This window comes from Salvelinus fontinalis, chromosome 27, assembly GCF_029448725.1.
Source record: "Salvelinus fontinalis isolate EN_2023a chromosome 27, ASM2944872v1, whole genome shotgun sequence".
In the NCBI taxonomy this organism is placed as follows: domain Eukaryota; kingdom Metazoa; phylum Chordata; class Actinopteri; order Salmoniformes; family Salmonidae; genus Salvelinus; species Salvelinus fontinalis.
The window spans coordinates 34,201,884-34,223,817 of record NC_074691.1 but is presented as its reverse complement, the minus strand read 5'-3'; the positions used below and the strand labels follow the sequence as shown (position 1 = coordinate 34,223,817).

Sequence of the window (21,934 nt, the reverse complement as noted above, 5' to 3'; positions counted from 1 at the left end):
ATCCAAGGGTTTAGTCCAGTAATCACACCTCTCTGTTTATACACGATATCCAAGGGTTTAGTCCAGTAATCACACCTCTCTGTTTATACACGATATCCAAGGGTTTAGTCCAGTAATCACACCTCTCTGTTTATACACGATATCCAAGGGTTTAGTCCAGTAATCACACCTCTCTGTTTATACACGATATCCAAAGGTTTAGTCCAGTAATCACACCTCTCTGTTTATACACGATATCCAAAGGTTTAGTCCAGTAATCACACCTCTCTGTTTATACACGATATCCAAGGGTTTAGTCCAGTAATCACACCTCTCTGTTTATACACGATATCCAAAGGTTTAGTCCAGTAATCACACCTCTCTGTTTATACACGATATCCAAGGGTTTAGTCCAGTAATCACACCTCTCTGTTTATACACGATATCCAAAGGTTTAGTCCAGTAATCACACCTCTCTGTTTATACACGATATCCAAGGGTTTAGTCCAGTAATCACACCTCTCTAGGTATCCGTGTGAGACAGAGAGACTGTTGACTGTGTGTGTTTACTAGACCTTCCTTTCTAAATGGTTTACAGTACTGGTTAGTGAATGGTTTACAGTACTGGTTAGTGAATGGTTTACAGTACTGGTTAGTGAATGGTTTACAGTACTGGTTAGTGAATGGTTTACAGTACTGGTTAGTGAATGGTTTACAGTACTGGTTAGTGAATGGTTTACAGTACTGGTTAGTGAATGGTTTACAGTACTGGTTAGTGAATGGTTTACAGTACTGGTTAGTGAATGGTTTACAGTACTGGTTAGTGAATGGTTTACAGTACTGGCTAGTGAATGGTTTACAGTACTGGTTAGTGAATGGTTTACAGTACTGGTTAGTGAATGGTTTACAGTACTGGCTAGTGAATGGTTTACAGTACTGGTTAGTGAATGGTTTACAGTACTGGCTAGTGAATGGTTTACAGTACTGGTTAGTGAATGGTTTACAGTACTGGCTAGTGAATGGTTTACAGTACTGGTTAGTGAATGGTTTACAGTACAGGCTAGTGAATGGTTTACAGTACTGGCTAGTGAATGGTTTACAGTACTGGTTAGTGAATGGTTTACAGTACTGGTTAGTGAATGGTTTACAGTACTGGTTAGTGAATGGTTTACAGTACTGGTTAGTGAATGGTTTACAGTACTGGTTAGTGAATGGTTTACAGTACTGGCTAGTGAATGGTTTACAGTACTGGTTAGTGAATGGTTTACAGTACTGGCTAGTGAATGGTTTACAGTACTGGCTAGTGAATGGTTTACAGTACTGGTTAGTGAATGGTTTACAGTACTGGCTAGTGAATGGTTTACAGAACTGGTTAGTGAATGGTTTACAGTACTGGTTAGTGAATGGTTTACAGTACTGGTTAGTGAATGGTTTACAGTACTGGCTAGTGAATGGTTTACAGTACTGGTTAGTGAATGGTTTATAGTACTGGCTAGTGAATGGTTTACAGTACTGGCTAGTGAATGGTTTACAGTACTGGTTAGTGAATGGTTTACAGTACTGGCTAGTGAATGGTTTACAGTACTGGCTAGTGAATGGTTTACAGTACTGGTTAGTGAATGGTTTACAGTACAGGCTAGTGAATGGTTTACAGTACTGACTAGTGAATGGTTTACAGTACAGGCTAGTGAATGGTTTACAGTACTGACTAGTGAATGGTTTACAGTACTGGCTAGTGAATGGTTTACAGTACTGGTTAGTGAATGGTTTACAGTACTGGTTAGTGAATGGTTTACAGTACAGGCTAGTGAATGGTTTACAATACTGACTAGTGAATGGTTTACAGTACTGGCTAGTGAGTGGTTTACAGTACTGGCTAGTGAATGGTTTACAGTACTGGCTAGTGAGTGGTTTACAGTACTGGCTAGTGAATGGTTTACAGTACTGGCTAGTGAATGGTTTACAGTACTGGCTAGTGAATGGTTTACAGTACTGGCTAGTGAATGGTTTACAGTACTGGCTAGTGAATGGTTTACAGTACTGGCTAGTGAATGGTTTACAGTACTGGCTAGTGAATGGTTTACAGTACTGGCTAGTGAATGGTTTACAGTACTGACTAGTGAATGGTTTACAGTACTGGCTAGTGAATGGTTTATAGTACTTGCTAGTGAATGGTTTACAGTACTGGTTAGCGAATGGTTTACAGTACTGGCTAGTGAATGGTTTACAGTACTGGCTAGTGAATGGTTTATAGTACTGGCTAGTGAATGGTTTACAGTACTGGCTAGTGAATGGTTTATAGTACTGGCTAGTGAATGGTTTACAGTACTGGCTAGTGAATGGTTTACAGTACTGGCTAGTGAATGGTTTACAGCACTGGCTAGTGAATGGTTTATAGTACTGGCTAGTGAGTGGTTTACAGTACTGGCTAGTGAGTGGTTTACAGTACTGGCTAGTGAATGGTTTACAGTACTGGCTAGTGAGTGGTTTATAGTACTGGCTAGTGAATGGTTTACAGTACTGGCTAGTGAATGGTTTACAGTATAGGCTAGTGAATGGTTTACAGTACTGGCTAGTGATTTTCCTGATAATACCACCACATCAACTCACTTTCTCCTTTTCTTTCTCTCTCTCTCCCTCCCCCATCTCCCCCTCCCCCATCTCTCCCTCCCCCATCTCCTCCTCCCCCATCTCCCCCTCCCCCATCTCTCCCTCCCCCATCTCTCCCTCCCCCATCTCCCCCTCCCCCATCTCTCCCTCCCCATCTCTCCCTCCCCCATCTCTCCCTCCCCCCTCTCCTCCTCCCCCATCTCCCCCTCCCCCATCTCTCCCTCCCCCATCTCCCCCTCCCCCATCTCTCCCTCCCCCATCTCCCCCTCCCCATCTCTCCCTCCCCATCTCTCCCTCCCCCATCTCCCCCTCCCTCTTTCTCCTTTTCTTTCTCCCTCTCTCTCCCTCCCCCATCTCCCCCTCCCCCATCTCTCCATCCCCATCTCTCCCTCCCCCATCTCCTCCTCCCCCATCTCCCCCTCCCCCATCTCTCCCTCCCCCATCTCCCCCTCCCCCATCTCTCCCTCCCCCATCTCCCCCTCCCCCATCTCTCCCTCCCCCATCTCCCCCTCCCCCATCTCTCCCTCCCCATCTCTCCCTCCCCCATCTCCCCCTCCCTCTTTCTCCTTTTCTTTCTCTCTCTCTCTCCCTCCCCCATCTCCCCCTCCCTCTCACCTCCAGTTCCGTTGGTAGTGACAGAGGAACCTGTCAGCTTGGCGCCTGATGAGTCTCCGCCCACCACACTGTTATGAGGACTGGCTAGGTCTTGCATCTCCATAGGCCTGACACGCACGCACGCACGCACACACACACACACACACACACACACACACACACACACACACACACACACACACACACACACACACACACACACACACACACACACACACACACACAGAAAAGAGAGAGAAAGGGAGTACAGGCCATGTTATAAATTTAGTCTGAAACCAAAATACAGAACACACACAGACACTAACACACACTAACACACACAGACACACTAACACACACAGACACTAACACACACTAACACACACACACACAGACACTAACAGACACAGACACTAACACACACAGACACACTAACACACACAGACACACTAACACACACAGACACTAACACACACAGACACACTAACACACACAGACACTAACACACACAGACACTAACACACACAGACACGCTAACACACACAGACACACTAAAACACACAGACACTAACACACACAGACACAGACACTAACACACACAGACACACTAACACACACAGACACACTAACACACACAGACACACTAACACACACAGACACACTAACACACACAGACACACTAACACACACAGACACACTAACACACACAGACACACACAGACACACACAGACACACACAGACACACTAACACTATTTTACACCCTGAGTTAAATGTAATGAGTCTGTTGCCCATGCTGTTCATGCAACGACGTATACACTGGTAGACATGCCAGCCTTGTCAACCTGGCAGGGGTACAGGTGAGAGGGGACACGTGGAATTCCATGTTATTGTACTGTAGCTATGACAGTACAAGGCTACACTCAAGTCGTTTCACCTGTCCTCGTGAGGGAGGACAGGTGAGGGGGGACAGGTAGGAGGGACAGGTGAGGGGGGACAGGTTACAGGGGACAGGTAGGGGGGACAGGTGAGAGGGGACAGGTGAGGGAAGACAGGTGAGGGGGGACAGGTGAGAGGGGACAGGTGGGGGAGGACAGGTGAGAGGGAGGACAGGTGGGGGGGACAGGTGAGGGGGACAGGTGACAGGGACGGGTAAAAGGGGACAGGTTCAGGGGGATAGGTGGGGGGGACAGGTGAGATGGGACAGGTGAAGGGAGGGAAGGTGATGGGGGACAGGTAAGGGAGGACAGGTGGTGGGGGACAGGTGAGGAAGGACAGGAGAGGGGGACAGGTGAGAGGGGACAGGTGACGGGGACAGGTAAGAAGGGACAGGTGAGGGGGGACAGGTGAGAGGGGACAGGTGAGAGGGGACAGGTGGGGGGGACAGGTAAGAGGGAACAGGGGAGGGAGGACAGGTATGAGGGGACAGGTGAGGGAGGACATGTGAGAGGGGACAGGTGAGGGAGGACAGGTGAGGGGGGACAGGTGAGAGGGGACAGGTGAGGGAGGACAGGTGGGAGGGGACAGGTGAGGGAGGACAGGTGAGGGGGGACAGGTGAGATGGGACAGGTGAGGGAGGACAGGTGAGGGGGACAGGTAGGAGGGGGACAGGTGAGGGAGGACAGGTGAGGGAGGACAGGTGAGATGGGACAGGTGAGGGAGGACAGGTGAGAGGGGATAGGTGAGGGAGGACAGGTGAGAGGGGATAGGTGAGGGAGGACAGGTGGGAGGGGACAGGTGACGGGGACAGGTAAGAGGGGACAGGTGAGGGGGGACAGGTGAGGGGACAGGTGAGGGGGGACAGGTGAAGGGGGACAGGTGAGGGGGACAGGTGTTCTCACCAACAGAACGCATACATAAACATTCTGTTATCAGAGGAGCCTGGTTTGATGTTAATGTGTTAATGTGTTTTCTTGTACGCTGAAAAAGACAGATATTGTTGTTTGGTGGGGGGGGGGGGGGGGCAGAGGGAGGGGCTGATTCTGGAGGTGGACTGCTCATTGTATGGGTACATGAAGCTTTTTCTGACTAGCTGAACTTCTTGAGAATACAGGGGGTGCTGTTTTCGCATTAGCATAATTTCCTCTACAGATTAAACTGCCTCTTATTCAATTATTGCTCTTACTATATGCATATAATTAATACCATTGGATAGAAAACAATCTATAGTTTCTAAAACCGTTTCAATTTTGTCTCTGAGTGAAACAGAAGTCATTTGACAGCACTTTCCCTGACCAAGAAGAAGAATGCAAGATGTGTATGCTCGCTTCAACGCTCTGCCTATATATGGTCACGCCACCTATGACCCGAAACACACTTCATTCGTCTTCCTCTGGGTGTCAAGAGGACGTCAGAGGAGAAATTTTTTGTTTATCTTGTACTGACGTGAAATAAGACCTATTTCTTTGGCGTGACCGACAACTTCCGGTTCTCTGAATCGCGCGATTTGGAGGTGCGATTGTCTACTGTTTTGCTGCCGTTACGGATGAAAACTATCTCCGTCTCGAAGTTTGTTTGATACATGTGACCATATCATCCTAATGTATGTTTTTTCAATATAGTTTAATCAGATTATTTGAATTTTTTCGGGAGTTTTGCCGTGTTCCGTTCTGTGACTTTTTTTACTTTGGCCAGTCGACCAGTACATATGCTAAATGAAGAGGGAAAGTTGCCATTATGAATGGATTGAACGACTCATCAGGACTAAGGACACCTTGATCAACATTCTGATGAAAGATCAGCAATAGTAAGACCCCATTTACGATGTTATTTCATATATCTGTCGTGCATGTGAACTGGTCGTGGGCGCCCAGCTGGTTCTGGCTGGCGTGGCTATGCTAATTTAGCGCTACATTTTGTTTTCGCTATAAAACATTTAATAAATCTGAAATATTGTTTGGATTCACCAGATGTTGGGCTTTCAATGTCTGTACGCTGTGTATTTTTTCTGAAATGTTTTAAGACAAGTAATTAGTTATATAACGTTGGTCTCTGTAATTGTTCTGGCTGCATCGGCACTATTTCAGATTGCAGCTGCAATGTAGAACTGTGATTTATACCTGAAAAATGCACATTTAAAAAAAAAAACTATGCTATACCATAAATATGTTATCAGACTGTCATCTTATGAAGTTGTTTCTTGGTTAGTGGCTATATATATTTTTATTTAGTCGAATTAGTGATAGCTACTGACGCAGGAAAAAACTGTTGGAGTAAAAAAATTGTGTCTTTTGCTAACGTGTTTAGCTAATAGATTTACATATTGTGTCTTCCCTGTAAAACATTATAAAAATCTGAAATGGTGGCTTTATTCACAGGATCTGTATCTTTCATTAGGTGTCTTGGACTTGTGATTTAATGATATTTAGATGCTACTATTTAATTGTGACGCTATGCTAGCGATGCTAATCAGTGTGGGGGGGGTGGGGGGTGCTCCCGGACCCGGGGTAGGTGCTCGGTAGAGGTTAAATACCAAGCCCCTCGTATCAAACTCCGACAGCCTTGGATATACAGTCAGTGCAAGTTGTCAGCCTGGGCCACGTACATAGACTTACGGAACGGGGCTTTCACATTGAAGGCCTGTGTAAGACCAGAGCAAAACCACTGGTGAGGTACTGCCATGTTTCAGCTGTTATGGTCATTTTGTATCCTTATAATTATTTGAATCCTTCTTAACGTAATTTGTGGATTCAGAGAAAATAGTTTAAAATGTGTGTGTGTGTGTGTGTGTGTGTGTGTGTGTGTGTGTGTGTGTGTGTGTCAACCCTCAGTCCCGCAGGTCTGTCGTGTCCAGATAGAAGTAGAGGAATCCTCAAATAAATGTGGATGTGTATCGGTCTGGCGTGAAGCCATGACAATGAGGGATGTGTATCAGTCTGGCGTGAAGCCATGACAATGAGGGATGTGTATCGGTCTGGCGTGAAGCCATGACAATGAGGGATGTGTATCGGTCTGGCGTGAAGCCATGACAACGAGGGATGTGTATCGGTCGGGCGTGAAGCCATGACAATGAGGGATGCTGCAGGATGATAGCATTTTCACACATGACTGAAACCCTCTGACAGACAGGAATGACTACAGGCTTTCAACAAGGGGGCGGATAAAAGGAAGAGGGGGATGGAGAGAGAGGGAGAGAGAAGGGGATGGAGAGAGAAGGGGATGGAGAGAGAGGGAGAGAGAGGGGGATGGAGAGAGAGGGGGAGAGGGGGGAGAAGGGGGAGAGAGAGATAGAGAGAGAGAGAGAGAGAGAGAGAGGAGGGGAGAGGGGGATGGAGAGAGAGGGAAAGAGAGAGAGGGGGAGAGGGGGTTGTAGAGACAGGGAGAGAGAGAGAGGGGGAGAGAGGGAGAGAGGGGGTTGGAGAGAGGGGGAGAGTGGGGAGAAGGGGGGACAGGGGGATGGAGAGAGAGGGGGAGAGGGACACTCTCCTCTCTTAATAGACTCTCTCGCTCCTCTCTATCCGAAACTCTTTCTCTCCTCTCTATCCGAGACTCTCTCTCTCCTCTCTGATAGACTCTCTCTCTCCTCTCTAAGAGACTCTCTCTCCTCTCTATCCGAGAATCTCTCTCTCCTCTCTGATAGACTCTCTCTCCCTCTTATTCCTTTTTTTTCATTCAACAGGAAATTATGATCTCTAAAGACCTCTCTCTCTAGCTTTCTTGGCTGATTCCTCCCTGTATCTTTTTCTGTTTAGGAGAGAAACACTTTCTGTTGTTTACATCACTACTCTTTCAGAACGATACTACACTTTATCTGATGCAGAGTGACGTTCAAACATTATTACTTTCCTTTCAACGCCATGAAATGAAAGAGACAGCGCGAGAGATAAAAAAGAGTGGTGGGAAGACAGAGAGAGAGAGAGTGGGCCCTGTCCTCCAGCGTGGCTCTGGGCCTTGGGAACATGTTGATGACCTCACCGTGTGTAACATCATATCTCAGAGCCATGACCAGACAGCCAGGCATGCTGATACGCACGCACGCACGCACACACACACACACACACACACACACACACACACACACACACACACACACACACACACACACACACACACAGGGAAGTTGTTACCTGGTGTCTGAGTGGTCTGGAACATGAGAGTCGCAGTGTGATGTCTTCACCTGCAGAGAGAAAAGAAGACCATGTAAGTGTCCTATCCCCTCTGACCAGGATGTCGTCCTGTCCCCTCTGACCAGAATGTCGTCCTATCCCCTCTGACCAGGATGTCGTCCCATCCTCTCTGACCAGAATGTCGTCCTGTCCCCTCTGACCAGAATGTCGTCCTGTCCCCTCTGACCAGAATGTCGTCCTGTCCCCTCTGACCAGAATGTCGTCCTGTCCCCTCTGACCAGGATGTCGTCCTGTCCTCTCTGACCAGAATGTCGTCCTGTCCCCTCTGACCAGAATGTCGTCCTGTCCCCTCTGACCAGAATGTCGTCCTATCCCCTCTGACCAGAATGTCGTCCTGTCCCCTCTGACCAGAATGTCGTCCTGTCCCCTCTGACCAGAATGTCGTCCTGTCCCCTCTGACCAGAATGTCGTCCTGTCCCCTCTGACCAGAATGTCGTCCTGTCCCCTCTGACCAGAATGTCGTCCTGTCCTCTCTGACCAGGATGTCGTCCTATCCTCTCTGACCAGAATGTCGTCCTGTCCTCTCTGACCAGAATGTCGTCCTGTCCTCTCTGACCAGAATGTCGCCCTGTCCCCTCTGACCAGAATGTCGTCCTGTCCCCTCTGACCAGAATGTCGTCCTGTCCTCTCTGAAAAGAATGTCGTCCTATCCTCTCTGACCATAATGTCGTCCTGTCCCCTCTGACCAGGATGTCGTCCTGTCCCCTCTGACCAGAATGTCGTCCTGTCCTCTCTGACCAGAATGTCGTCCTGTCCTCTCTGACCAGAATGTCGTCCTGTCCTCTCTGACCAGAATGTCGTCCTGTCCTCTCTGACCAGAATGTCGTCCCCTCTGACCAGAATGTCGTCCTGTCCTCTCTGACCAGGATGTCGTCCTGTCCCCTCTGACCAGAATGTCGTCCTGTCCCCTCTGACCAGAATGTCGTCCTATCCCCTCTGACCAGAATGTCGTCCTGTCCTCTCTGACCAGGATGTCGTCCTGTCCCCTCTGACCAGGATGTCGTCCTGTCCCCTCTGACCAGAATGTCGTCCTGTCCCCTCTGACCAGAATGTCGTCCTATCCCCTCTGACCAGAATGTCGTCCTGTCCTCTCTGACCAGAATGTCGTCCTGTCCTCTCTGACCAGAATGTCGTCCTGTCCTCTCTGACCAGAATGTCGTCCTGTCCTCTCTGACCAGAATGTCGCCCTGTCCCCTCTGACCAGAATGTCGTCCTGTCCCCTCTGACCAGAATGTCGTCCTGTCCTCTCTGACCAGAATGTCGTCCTATCCTCTCTGACCATAATGTCGTCCTGTCCCCTCTGACCAGGATGTCGTCCTGTCCCCTCTGACCAGAATGTCGTCCTGTCCTCTCTGACCAGAATGTCGTCCTGTCCCCTCTGACCAGAATGTCGTCCTGTCCTCTCTGACCAGGATGTCGTCCTATCCCCTCTGACCAGAATGTCGTCCTGTCCTCTCTGACCAGAATGTCGTCCTGTCCTCTCTGACCAGGATGTCGTCCTGTCCCCTCTGACCAGAATGTCGTCCTATCCCCTCTGACCAGAATGTCGTCCTGTCCTCTCTGACCAGGATGTCGTCCTGTCCCCTCTGACCAGAATGTCGTCCTGTCCCCTCTGACCAGAATGTCGGCTGCCATTTTCACTTCATGTCCTGACAATTCTACATGTTGAAAAGCCTTTCATCAACACCCAGCAGAGTGATCGCTAACACGCCTCGACCAACCGCTGCCTTTAGCCAATCATCTTTGTGGTGTCTAAGATATAACTGACCGACTGTTGGTCTATTTGGATACACTGTAGAGCATCTACTAACCCTACCTACAGATGGACTGCCTGCAGGTGGACTATCTACTATTTACAGATGGACTACCTGCAGATGGATTACCTACAGATGGACTATCTACAGATGGACTGCCTGCAGGTGGACTATCTACTATTTACAGATGGACTACCTGCAGATGGATTACCTACTATCTACAGATGGACTATCTACAGATGGACTATCTGCAGATGGACTACCTATTATCTACAGATGGACTAACTACAGATGGACTAACTACAGATGGACTAACTGCAGATGGACTACCTACAGATGGACTACCTGCAGATGGACTACCTATTATCTATCTACAGATGGACTACCTGCAGAGGGACTACCTACAGATGGACTAACTACAGATGGACTACCTGCAGATAGACTACCTGGAGATGGACTGCCTACAGATGGACTACCTACAGATGGACTATCTACAGATGGACTACCTACTATCTACAGATGGAAAACCTTCAGATGGACTACCTACAAATGGACTATCTACAGATGGACTACCTACAGATGGACTACCTACTATCTACAGATGGACAACCTACAGATGGACTATCTACTATCTACAGATGGACTACCTACTATCTACAGAACATCAGTAACATTTCAACTGCCTTTCTGTAGTACATCTACACATGTTCAGACCTGCGATCAGCAGCATTTATAACGTGCCTTCAGAAAGTATTCACACCCCTTGACTTATTACACATTTTATTGTGTTACAAAGTCGGATTTAAATCTACATTTTTGTCAATACATGTTAGAATCCCCTTCGGTAGCGATTACAGCTGTGAGTCTTTCTGGGTAAGTCTCTAAGAGTGATTACAGCTGTGAGTCTTTCTGGGTAAGTCTCTAAGAGTGATTACAGCTGTGAGTCTTTCTGGGTAAATCTCTAAGAGCGATTACAGCTGTAAGTCTTTCTGGGTAAATCTCTAAGAGTGATTACAGCTGTGGGTCTTTCTGGGTAAGTCTCTAAGAGTGATTACAGCCGTGAGTCTTTCTGGGTAGTGAGTGTGTACTCAAAACTGTAACTCAGCCACTCAGGAACATTCACTGTCTTCTTGGTAAGCAACTCCAGAGTAGATTTAGCCTTGTGTTTTAGGTTATTGTCCTGCTGAAAGGTGAATTCATCTCCCAGTGTCTGGTGGAAAGCAAACTGAACCAGGTTTCCTCTAGGATTGTACCTGTTCTTAGCTCCATTCCGTGTATTTTTTGACCTGAAAAACTCCCCAGTCCTTAACGATGACAAGCATACCCATAACATGATGCAGTCACCATTATGCTTGAAGATATGGAGAGTGGTACTCAGTAATATGTTCTATTGGATTTGCCCCAAACATAACACTTTGTATTCAGGACAAAAAGTAAATTGCTTTGCCACATTTTTTCGCAGTATTACTTTAGTGCCTTGTTGCAAACAAGATGAATGTTTTGGATTTTTAAAATTCTGTACAGGCTTCTTTATTTTTCACTCTGTCATTCAGGTTAGTATTGTGAAGTAACTACAATGTTGTTGATCCATCCTCTGTTTTCTCCTGTCACAGCCATTTAAACTCTGGAACTGTTTTAAAGTCACCATTGGTCTCATTGGTCTCACCATTGGTCTCATCATCCTTCCTACTTATTATGTAACTTGTTAGGCACATTTTTACTCCTGAACTTATTTAGTCTTGACATAACAAAGGGGTTGAATACTTACTGACTCAAGACATTTCAACTATTCATTTAAAAAAAAATGTAAAAATGTAAAAAATATTTTTATTGAATATTCGAAACATACAATATACTTGCAGTGAAGCCACTCAATAACTACATCATACCAGTCATCCAACAGATTCCCATTCAGAGCGACACACAGAGGCATCCAGGGTCAATTCCCTGCTCAAGGGCATGTTGACCGATCTACCACCAGGCCAAAAAAACGTGAACCCGAACCCTCCAAGATCCACCCACAGTTCCCCAATAGTTGTCCCTCAACCATTCGAGGCCCCTCCCACAGTCCCCCCCCCCTATGAATAAAAAAATAAACAAAATAAAAATACAACTAATTCCATTCCCCCAAGAACCCCCCCCAATGCACCAACAACCAAGATAATAAACTAAAGAGACAAAAGGAAAAGACAGAAGAAAACACCAAACAACAATGTAAAACATTTTTATAAAACTAAATAATACATTTTAATAAAAAGGACATCAAGGACAACTAAAATCAGCACAGCAATGCCAACTGTATATGTTTGTGTGCATGTCTTGCACTATTACATGTATGTGTGTGTTCTTGTATGTATTTATTTGAATGACAGTGTGTATATGCATGTGTACAAACACCTGCACAGCATCAACCTGCATTAGTTATAAAAACACTTAGTGTTTTTCAAATGTACTTTTTATTTTGTTTTATTTTGACTTTAATTATTATTATATTTTTTTACTTTTATCTTTTGACCATCGTTCTATCTCCCGCACAGCAACTCCACTCCCACTTGTCTCCAATTCCACATACCAACCCTCAGCTTCCCTCAGGACATCCCATCTATCTCTGCTGGCCACCCACGTTTAGATCAATGCTATGCCTTTTCAGCCATTCCTGATCCTGAGAACAGAAACAGGCTACCCGAGGGAAATACTAAAATAAATGGTCTATTCGTTCATTTAAAGAAAAAAAAAATGTGTAAATATGTTGACAAAACATAATTCCACTTTGACATTATGGGGTATTGTGTGTTTTTAATATTAATATCAATTAATATCAATATAGCTATTGACAAAACATTTCTCAATGTAATCCATTTTAATTTCAGCCTGTAATAACAACAACATGTGGAAAAAGTCAAGGGGATCTGTAGAGGAACTATCTAAATAAAGTGTTACCATAGTGATCTTCCTGTCTGGGTTTGGCGCCCCCCCCTCGGGTTGTGCCGTGGCGGAGATCTTTGTGGGCTATATGTAACGGATGTGAAATGGCTAGCTAGTTAGCGGGTACACGCTAGTAGCGTTTCAATCAGTTACGTCACTTGCTCTGAAACCTAGATGTAGTGTTGCACCTTGCTCTGCAAGGGCCGTGGCTTTTGTGGAGCGATGGGTAACGACGCTTCGTGGGTGTCAGTTGTTGATGTGTGCAGAGGGTCCCTGGTTCGCGCCCGGGGCGAGGGGACGGTCTAAAGTTATACTGCTACATATACTCGGCCTTGTCTCAGGATGGTAAGTTGGTAGTTGAAGATATCCCTCTAGTGGTGTGGGGGCTGTGCTTTGGTAAAGTGGGTAGGGTTATATCCTGCCTGTTTGGCCCTGTCCGGGGGTATCATCGGATAGGGCCAGTGTCTCCTGACCCCTCCTGTCTCAGCCTCCAGTATTTATGCTGCAGTAGTTTATGTGTCGGGGGGCTTGGGTCAGTCTGTTATATCTGGAGTATTTCTCCTGTCTTATCCGGTGTCCTGTGTGAATTTAAGTATGCTCTCTCTAATTCTCTCTTTCTTTCTTTCTTTCTCTCTCTCGGAGGACCTGAGCCCTAGGACCATGCCTCGTGACTACCTGGCATGATGACTCCTTGTTGTCCCCAGTCCACCTGGGCGTGCTGCTGCTCAAGTTTCAACTGTTCTGCCTGCGACTATGGAACCCTGACCTGTTCACCGGACGTGCTACCTGTACCAGACCTGCTGTTTTCAACTCTCTAGAGACAGCAGGAGCGGTAGAGATACTCTTAATGATCGGCTATGAAAAGCCAACTGACATTTACTCCTGAGGTGCTGACTTGCTGCACCCTCGACAACTACTGTGATTATTATTATTTGACCATGCTGGTAATTTATGAACATTTGAACATCTTGGCCATGTTCTGTTATAATCTCCACCCGGCACAGCCAGAAGAGGACTGGCCACCCCTCATAGCCTGGTTCCTCTCTAGGTTTCTTCCTAGGTTCTGGTCTTTCTAGGGAGTTTTTTCCTAGCCACCGTGCTTCTACACCTGCATTGCTTGCTGTTTGGAGGTTTTAGGCTGGGTTTCTGTACAGCACTTTGAGATATCAGCTGATGTAAGAAGGGCTACATAAATACATTTGATTTGATTTGACATTTGCCACATCCCAGCAACCTCAGGTTGATCTTTAACCTCAGAGCAGCTCAACTTCCCCGTATTCTAACCGGAAGAAAACAGACAAACTGACACAATTAATATTTATCGGGTAACTTCACCCTACACCTCACTGTATGACTCACCTGGGGTAATAGGGGCTGTTTACTAGGGGGGGTAACTTCACCCTACACCTCACTGTATGACTCACCTGGGGTACTAGGATCTGTTTACTAGGGGGTAACTTCACCCTACACCTCACTGTATGACTCACCTGGGGTACTAGGATCTGTTTTATACTACATGGGAGGCAGTCCTAGTGTATAATATCAATGGGAGGCAGTCCTAGTGTATAATATCAATGGGAGGCAGTCCTAGTGTATAATATCAATGGGAGGCAGTCCTAGTGTATAATATCAATGGGAGGCAGTCCTAGTGTGTAATATCAATGGGAGGCAGTCCTAGTGTATAATATCAATGGGAGGCAGTCCTAGTGTATAATATCAATGGGAGGCAGTCCTAGTGTATAATATCAATGGGAGTCAGTCCTAGTGTATAATATACTGTATATATATATATATATATATACACCTGGGGTAATGTTTTATGGGATATGTTTTATACTACATGGTTATAGGTTGAGTACACACTGTATGTACAATACCGTTCAACAGTTTGGGGTCACTTAGAAATGTCCTTGTTTTTTAAAGAAAAGCACATTTCTTGTCCATTAAAATAACATCAAATTGATCAGAAATACAGTGTAAACATTGTTAATGTTGTAAGTGACTATTGTAGCTGGAAACGGCAGATTTCTTATGGAATATCTACATAGGCGTACAGAGGCCCATTATCAGCAACCATCACTCCTGTGTTCCAATGGCACGTTGTGTTAGCTAATCCAGGTTTATCATTTTAAAAGGCTAATTGATCATTAGAAAACCCTTTTGTGATCCACTCAGGACCTCAAACTGGGGCGAAGGTTCACCTTCCACCAGAACAACGACCCTAAGCACACAGCCAAGACAACGAAGGCAATGCATCGGGACAAGTCTCTGAATGTCCTTGAGTGGCCCAGCCAAAGCCCAAACTTGGACCCGATAAAACATCTCTGGAGAGACCTGAAAATAGCTGTGCAGCAACGATCCCCATCCAAACTGACAGAGCTTGAGAGGATCTGCAGAGAAGAATGGAAGAAACTCCCCAAATACAGGAGTGCCAAGCTTGTAGCATCATACCCAAGAAGACTCGAGGCTGTAATCACTGCCAAAGTTGCTTCAACGATTAATTTGTAATCTCAGCCGCCAGAGTTTGATTGATTGATTGATTACTATGACTTTGAGTAACCCCACAGGAAGCTGTGTCTCCTTTTAGGGTCAAAGGTCTATATTTGACCCTGTTTACGATGGATAGAGAGTGGCACACTGACTGACCCCCACCACGACCTTTCACCTCCCAGGGGTCAGGTGTTAATTGGGATCAGGGGGTGAATCAGAGACGTGTTACCGTCACTTAGCTACTTAGCTGTGCTTCCTGTCTGTATTAGAGACATGTACACAACCGTTCAAAAGTTTGGGGTGAAATGTCCTTGTTTTTGAAAGAAAAGCACATTTTTCTGTCCATTAAAATAACATCAAATTGATCAGAAATACAGTGTAGACATTGTTAATGTTGTAAATTACTATTGTAGCTGGAAACGGCAGATTTTTAATGGAATATCTACATAGGCGTACAGAGGCCCATTATCAGCAACCATCCCTCCTGTCGTCCAATGGCACGTTGTGTTAGCTAATCCAAGTTTATCATTTTAAAAGGCTGTTTGATCATTAGAAAACCCTTTTGCAATTATGTTAGCACAGCTGAAAAGTCCCAGGTTTCCTCCAGACGAGATGCTTGGCATTTAGGCCAAAGAGTTCAATCTTGGTTTCATCGGACCAGAGAATCTGGTTTCCAAGTGGGCTGTCATGTGCCTTTTACTGAGGAGTGGCTTCCATCTGGCCATTCTACCATAAAAGCCTGATTGGTGGAGTGCTGCAGAGAATGTTGTCCTTCTGGAAGGTTCTCCCATTTCCACAGAGGAATTCTAGAGTTCTGTCAGTGACCATCAGGTTCTTGGTCACCTCCCTGACCAAGGCCCTCCTCCGCTGATTGCTCAGTTTAGACTGGCGACCAGCTCTAGGAAGAGTCTCAATGGTTCTAAACTTCTATTTAAGAGTGATGGAGGCCACTGTGTTTTTGGGGACCTTCAATGCTGCTGATATGTTTTGGTACCCTTTCCCAGATCTGTACCTCGACACAATCCTTACCCGGAGCTCTACGTACAATTCCTTCGACCTCATGGTTTGGTTTTTGCTCTGACATGCACTGTCCACTGTGGGACCTTATATAGACAGGTGTGTGCCTTTCCAAATCATGTCCAATCAATTGAATTTACCACAGATGGACTCCAATCAAGTTGTAGAAACATCTCAAGGATGATCAATGGAAACAGGATGCACCTGAGCTCAATTTCAAGTCTCATAGAAAAGGGTCTGAATCCTTATGTAAATAAGTGATTTCTGTTTTTTTTTATTTTGAATACATTTGCAAAAAAAATAATCTAAAAACCTGTTTTCACTTTGTCATTATTATTGTGTGTAGATTGATGAGGAAAACAATGTATTTAATCAATGTTATTATAAGGCTGTAACGTAACAAAAGGTGTAATAATGGAAGGGGTCTGAATACTTTCTGAATGGACTGTATCTAGTAACTCACATTCTGGGCACACTTTGTGTCCCGACCCAGAGTTTAAGATACAGACTATGTTTATTGTGTGTGTGTGTGTGTGTGTGTGTGTGTGTGTGTGTGTGTGTGTGTGTGTGTGTGTGTGTGTGTGTGTGCGTGCGTGCGTGCGTGCGTGCGTGCGTGCGTGCGTGCGTGCGTGCGTGCGTGTGTGTGTCTGTGTGTGTGTCTGTGTGTGTGTGTGTTTGTGTGTTTGAGGGTGTGTGTGTTTGTGTGTGTTTGAGGGTGTGTGTGTGTGTGTATGTGTCTGTGTGTGTCTGTGTGTGTGTCTGTGTGTGTGTGTGTGTGTGTGTTTGTGTGTGTGTGTGTGTGTGTGTGTTTGTGTGTGTGTGTTTGTGTGTTTGAGGGTGTGTGTGTGTGTATTTCTGATTAGAGTGTTCCTCTGAGAATGACTCACATTTGACTGGTTAAGAGACAGGTCAAAGGTCACATATCGTAAAACTTCAATTAATATCCCGGGCATTTATTTGCTTAAATCACTGAAAACAACAGGAGAGGCAACTATTTCCTTAATGAACACAGCTTTTTCTCATTTGCAGAGTTATTTGTTAATTCAATGCATTTTGATAATTTCTTCATTTCCTGCACTAATGTGTAATAATGTACACACTTTCATGTTTCTTTTGTCTTATACCCGTCATAGACAGACTTTACAGACTTTACAGAATTGACAGACTTTACAAACTTTACAGACTTTATAGTATGTTGCCTACAAAAAAAAAATGGGACAATATTTTTTTTAGAGCCCAATTCATACAGTCACATTTTTACCAGGATAAGCGTTTTATATATCTCCCATGCTGACAAGTTTCAGAGTGGGAGTAGCAGCCTGGTCTCATAGAATAGACGTAACATAGCCCCAGAGTGGGAGTAGAATCGGAAGGCAGCCTGGTCTCATAGAATAGACGTAACATAGTTTCAGAGTGGGAGTAGACTCGGAATGCAGCCTGGTCTCATAGAATAGACGTAGCATAGTTTCAGAGTGGGAGTAGACTCGGGCCGCAGCTTGGTCTCATAAAATAGACGTAACATAGTTTCAGAGTGGGAGTAGACTCGGGCTGCAGCTTGGTTTCATAGAATAGACGTAACATAGTTTCAGAGTGGGAGTAGACTCGGGCCGCAGCCTGGTCTCATAGAATAGACGTAACATAGTTTCAGAGTGGGAGTAGACTCGGGCCGCAGCCTGGTCTCATAGAATTCACCTAACATAGTTTCAGAGTGGGAGTAGACTCGGGCCGCAGCCTGGTCTCATAGACTAGACGTAACATAGTAAATGTAAATCCTGAACACTCAAATTAATATATGTTACGTTTGGTATTTATCAGACTAAATGTTCTGATGAATCAACCAACTAGCCTAAATGCTCTGATAAATCAGCCAACTAGACTAAATGTTCTGATCAGGCCTAATAAATCAGCCAACTAGACTAAATGTTCTGATAAATCAGCCAACTAGACTAAATGTTCTGATAAATCAGCCAACTAGACTAAATCATCTGATAAATCAGCAAACTAGACTACATGTTCTGATAAATCAGCCAACTAGACTAAATGTTCTGAAAAATCAGCCAACTAGACTAAATGTTCTGATAAATCAGCCAACTAGACTAAATGTTCTGATAAATCAGCCAACTAGCCTAATGTTCTGATCAGTCCTAATAAATCAGCCAACTAGACTAAATATTCTGATGAATCAGCCAACTAGACTAAATGTTATGATAAATCAGCCAACTAGACTAAATGTTCTGATAAATCAGCCAACTAGACTAAATGTTCTGATGAATAAGCCAACTAGACTAAATGTTCTGATCAGGCCTAATAAATCAGCCAACTAGACTAAATGTTCTGATAAATCAGCCAACTAGACTAAATGTTCTGATCAGGCCTAATAAATCAGTCAACTAGACTAAATGTTCTGATGAATAAGCCAACTAGACTAAATGTTCTGATCAGGCCTAATAAATCAGCCAAATAGACTAAATGTTCTGATAAATCAGCCAACTAGACTAAATGTTCTGATCAGGCCTAATAAATCAGTCAACTAGACTAAATGTTCTGATAAATCAGCCAACTAGACTAAATGTTCTGATAAATCAGCCAACTAGACTAAATGTTCTGATAAATCAGTCAACTAGACTAGATGATCTGATAAATCAGCCAACTAGACTAAATGTTCTGATAAATCAGCCAACTAGACTAAATGTTCTGATAAATCAGTCAACTAGACTAAATGTTCTGATAAATCAGCCAACTAGACTAAATGTTCTGATAAATCAGCCAACTAGACTAAATGTTCTGATAAATCAGCCAACTAGACTAAATGTTCTGATAAATCAGCCAACTAGACAAAATGTTCTGATAAATCAGCCAACTAGACTAAATGTTCTAATAAATCAGCCAACTAGACTAAATGTTCTGATCAGGCCTAATAAATCAGCCAACTAGACTAAGTGTTCTGATAAATCAGTCAACTAGACTAAATGTTCTGATAAATCAGCCAACTAGACTAAATGTTCTGATAAATCAGCCAACTAGACTAAATGTTCTGATAAATCAGCCAACTAGACTAAATGTTCTAATCAGGCCTAATAAATCAGCCAACTAGACTAAATGTTCTGATAAATCAGCCAACTAGACTAAATGTTCTAATCAGGCCTAATAAATCAGCCAACTAGACTAAATGTTCTGATAAATCAGCCAACTAGACTAAATGTTCTGATAAGTCAGCCAACTAGACTAAATGTTCTGATAAATCAGCCAACTAGACTAAATGTTCTGATGAATCAGTCAACTAGACTAAATGTTCTGATAAATCAGCCAACTAGACTAAATGCTCTGATAAATCAGCCAACTAGACTAAATGTTCTGATAAATCAGCCAACTAGACTAAATGTTCTGATAAATCAGCCAACTAGACTAAATGTTCTGATAAATCAGCCAACTAGACTAAATGTTCTGATAAATCAGCCAACTAGACTAAATGTTCTGATAAATCAGCCAACTAGACTAAATGTTCTGATAAATCAGTCAACTAGACTAAATGCTCTGATAAATCAGCCAACTAGACTAAATGTTCTGATAAATCAGCCAACTAGACTAAATGTTCTGATAAATCAGCCAACTAGACTAGATGTTCTGATAAATCAGCCAACTAGACTAAATGTTCTGATAAATCAGCCAACTAGACTAAATGTTCTGATAAATCAGCCAACTAGACTAAATGTTCTGATAAATCAGCCAACTAGACTAAATGTTCTAATCAGGCCTAATAAATCAGCCAACTAGACTAAATGTTCTGATAAATCAGCCAACTAGACTAAATGTTCTAATCAGGCCTAATAAATCAGCCAACTAGACTAAATGTTCTGATAAATCAGCCAACTAGACTAAATGTTCTGATAAATCAGCCAACTAGACTAAATGTTCTGATAAATCAGCCAACTAGACTAAATGTTCTGATAAATCAGCCAAGTAGACTAAATGTTCTGATAAATCAGTCAACTAGACTAAATGTTCTAATCAGGCCTAATAAATCAGCCAACTAGACTAAATGTTCTGATAAATCAGCCAACTAGACTAAATGTTCTGATAAATCAGCCAACTAGACTAAATGTTCTGATAAATCAGCCAACTAGACTAAATGTTCTGATAAATCAGTCAACCAGACTAAATGTTCTGATAAATCAGCTAACTAGACTAGATGTTCTGATAAATCAGCCAACTAGACTAGATGTTCTGATAAATCAGCCAACTAGACTAAATGTTCTAATCAGGCCTAATAAATCAGCCAACTAGACTAAATGTTCTGATAAATCAGCCAACTAGACTAAATGTTCTAATCAGGCCTAATAAATCAGCCAACTAGACTAAATGTTCTGATAAATCAGCCAACTAGACTAAATGTTCTGATAAATCAGCCAACTAGACTAAATGTTCTGATAAATCAGCCAACTAGACTAAATGCTCTGATAAATCAGCCAACTAGACTAAATGTTCTGATAAATCAGCCAACTAGACTAAATGTTCTGATAAATCAGCCAACTAGACTAAATGTTCTGATAAATCAGCCAACTAGACTAAATGTTCTGATAAATCAGCCAACTAGACTAAATGTTCTGATAAATCAGCCAACTAGACTAAATGTTCTGATAAATCAGCCAACTAGACTAAATGTTCTGATAAATCAGCCAACTAGACTAAATGTTCTAATCAGGCCTAATAAATCAGCCAACTAGACTAAATGTTCTGATAAATCAGTCAACTAGACTAGATGTTCTGATAAATCAGCCAACTAGACTAAATGTTCTGATAAATCAGCCAACTAGACTAAATGTTCTGATAAATCAGCTAACTAGACTAAATGTTCTAATCAGGCCTAATAAATCAGCCAACTAGACTAAATGTTCTGATAAATCAGTCAACTAGACTAGATGTTCTGATAAATCAGCCAACTAGACTAAATGTTCTGATAAATCAGCCAACTAGACTAAATGTTCTGATAAATCAGCTAACTAGACTAGATGTTCTGATAAATCAGCCAACTAGACTAGATGTTCTGATAAATCAGCCAACTAGACTAAATGTTCTGATAAATCAGCCAACTAGACTAAATGTTCTGATAAATCAGCCAAGTAGACTAAATGTTCTGATAAATCAGTCAACTAGACTAAATGTTCTAATCAGGCCTAATAAATCAGCCAACTAGACTAAATGTTCTGATAAATCAGCCAACTAGACTAAATGTTCTGATAAATCAGCCAACTAGACTAAATGTTCTGATAAATCAGCCAACTAGACTAAATGTTCTGATAAATCAGTCAACCAGACTAAATGTTCTGATAAATCAGCTAACTAGACTAGATGTTCTGATAAATCAGCCAACTAGACTAGATGTTCTGATAAATCAGCCAACTAGACTAAATGTTCTGATAAATCAGCCAACTAGACTAAA

At 43.6% G+C, this 21,934-nt stretch overlaps 1 protein-coding gene across 7 annotated transcripts in view; it reads right to left on the bottom strand.

Moving 5' to 3' along the window:
* Positions 1 to 21,934, bottom strand: part of eya4 (EYA transcriptional coactivator and phosphatase 4) — a 165,641-nt gene that overhangs the window by 85,483 nt on the left and 58,224 nt on the right. For 5 of the 7 annotated variants that reach the window (XM_055885629.1, XM_055885633.1, XM_055885628.1 and 2 more), the window contains 2 exons: positions 8,249 to 8,298; positions 3,205 to 3,311 (listed from right to left, as the gene is read on the bottom strand). In XM_055885629.1, the coding sequence (XP_055741604.1) occupies positions 3,205 to 3,311; positions 8,249 to 8,298 (157 nt within the window). The remainder of the gene's footprint in view (positions 1 to 3,204; positions 3,312 to 8,248; positions 8,299 to 21,934) is intronic. The other 2 variants (XM_055885634.1, XM_055885635.1) reach the window with 1 other exon arrangement.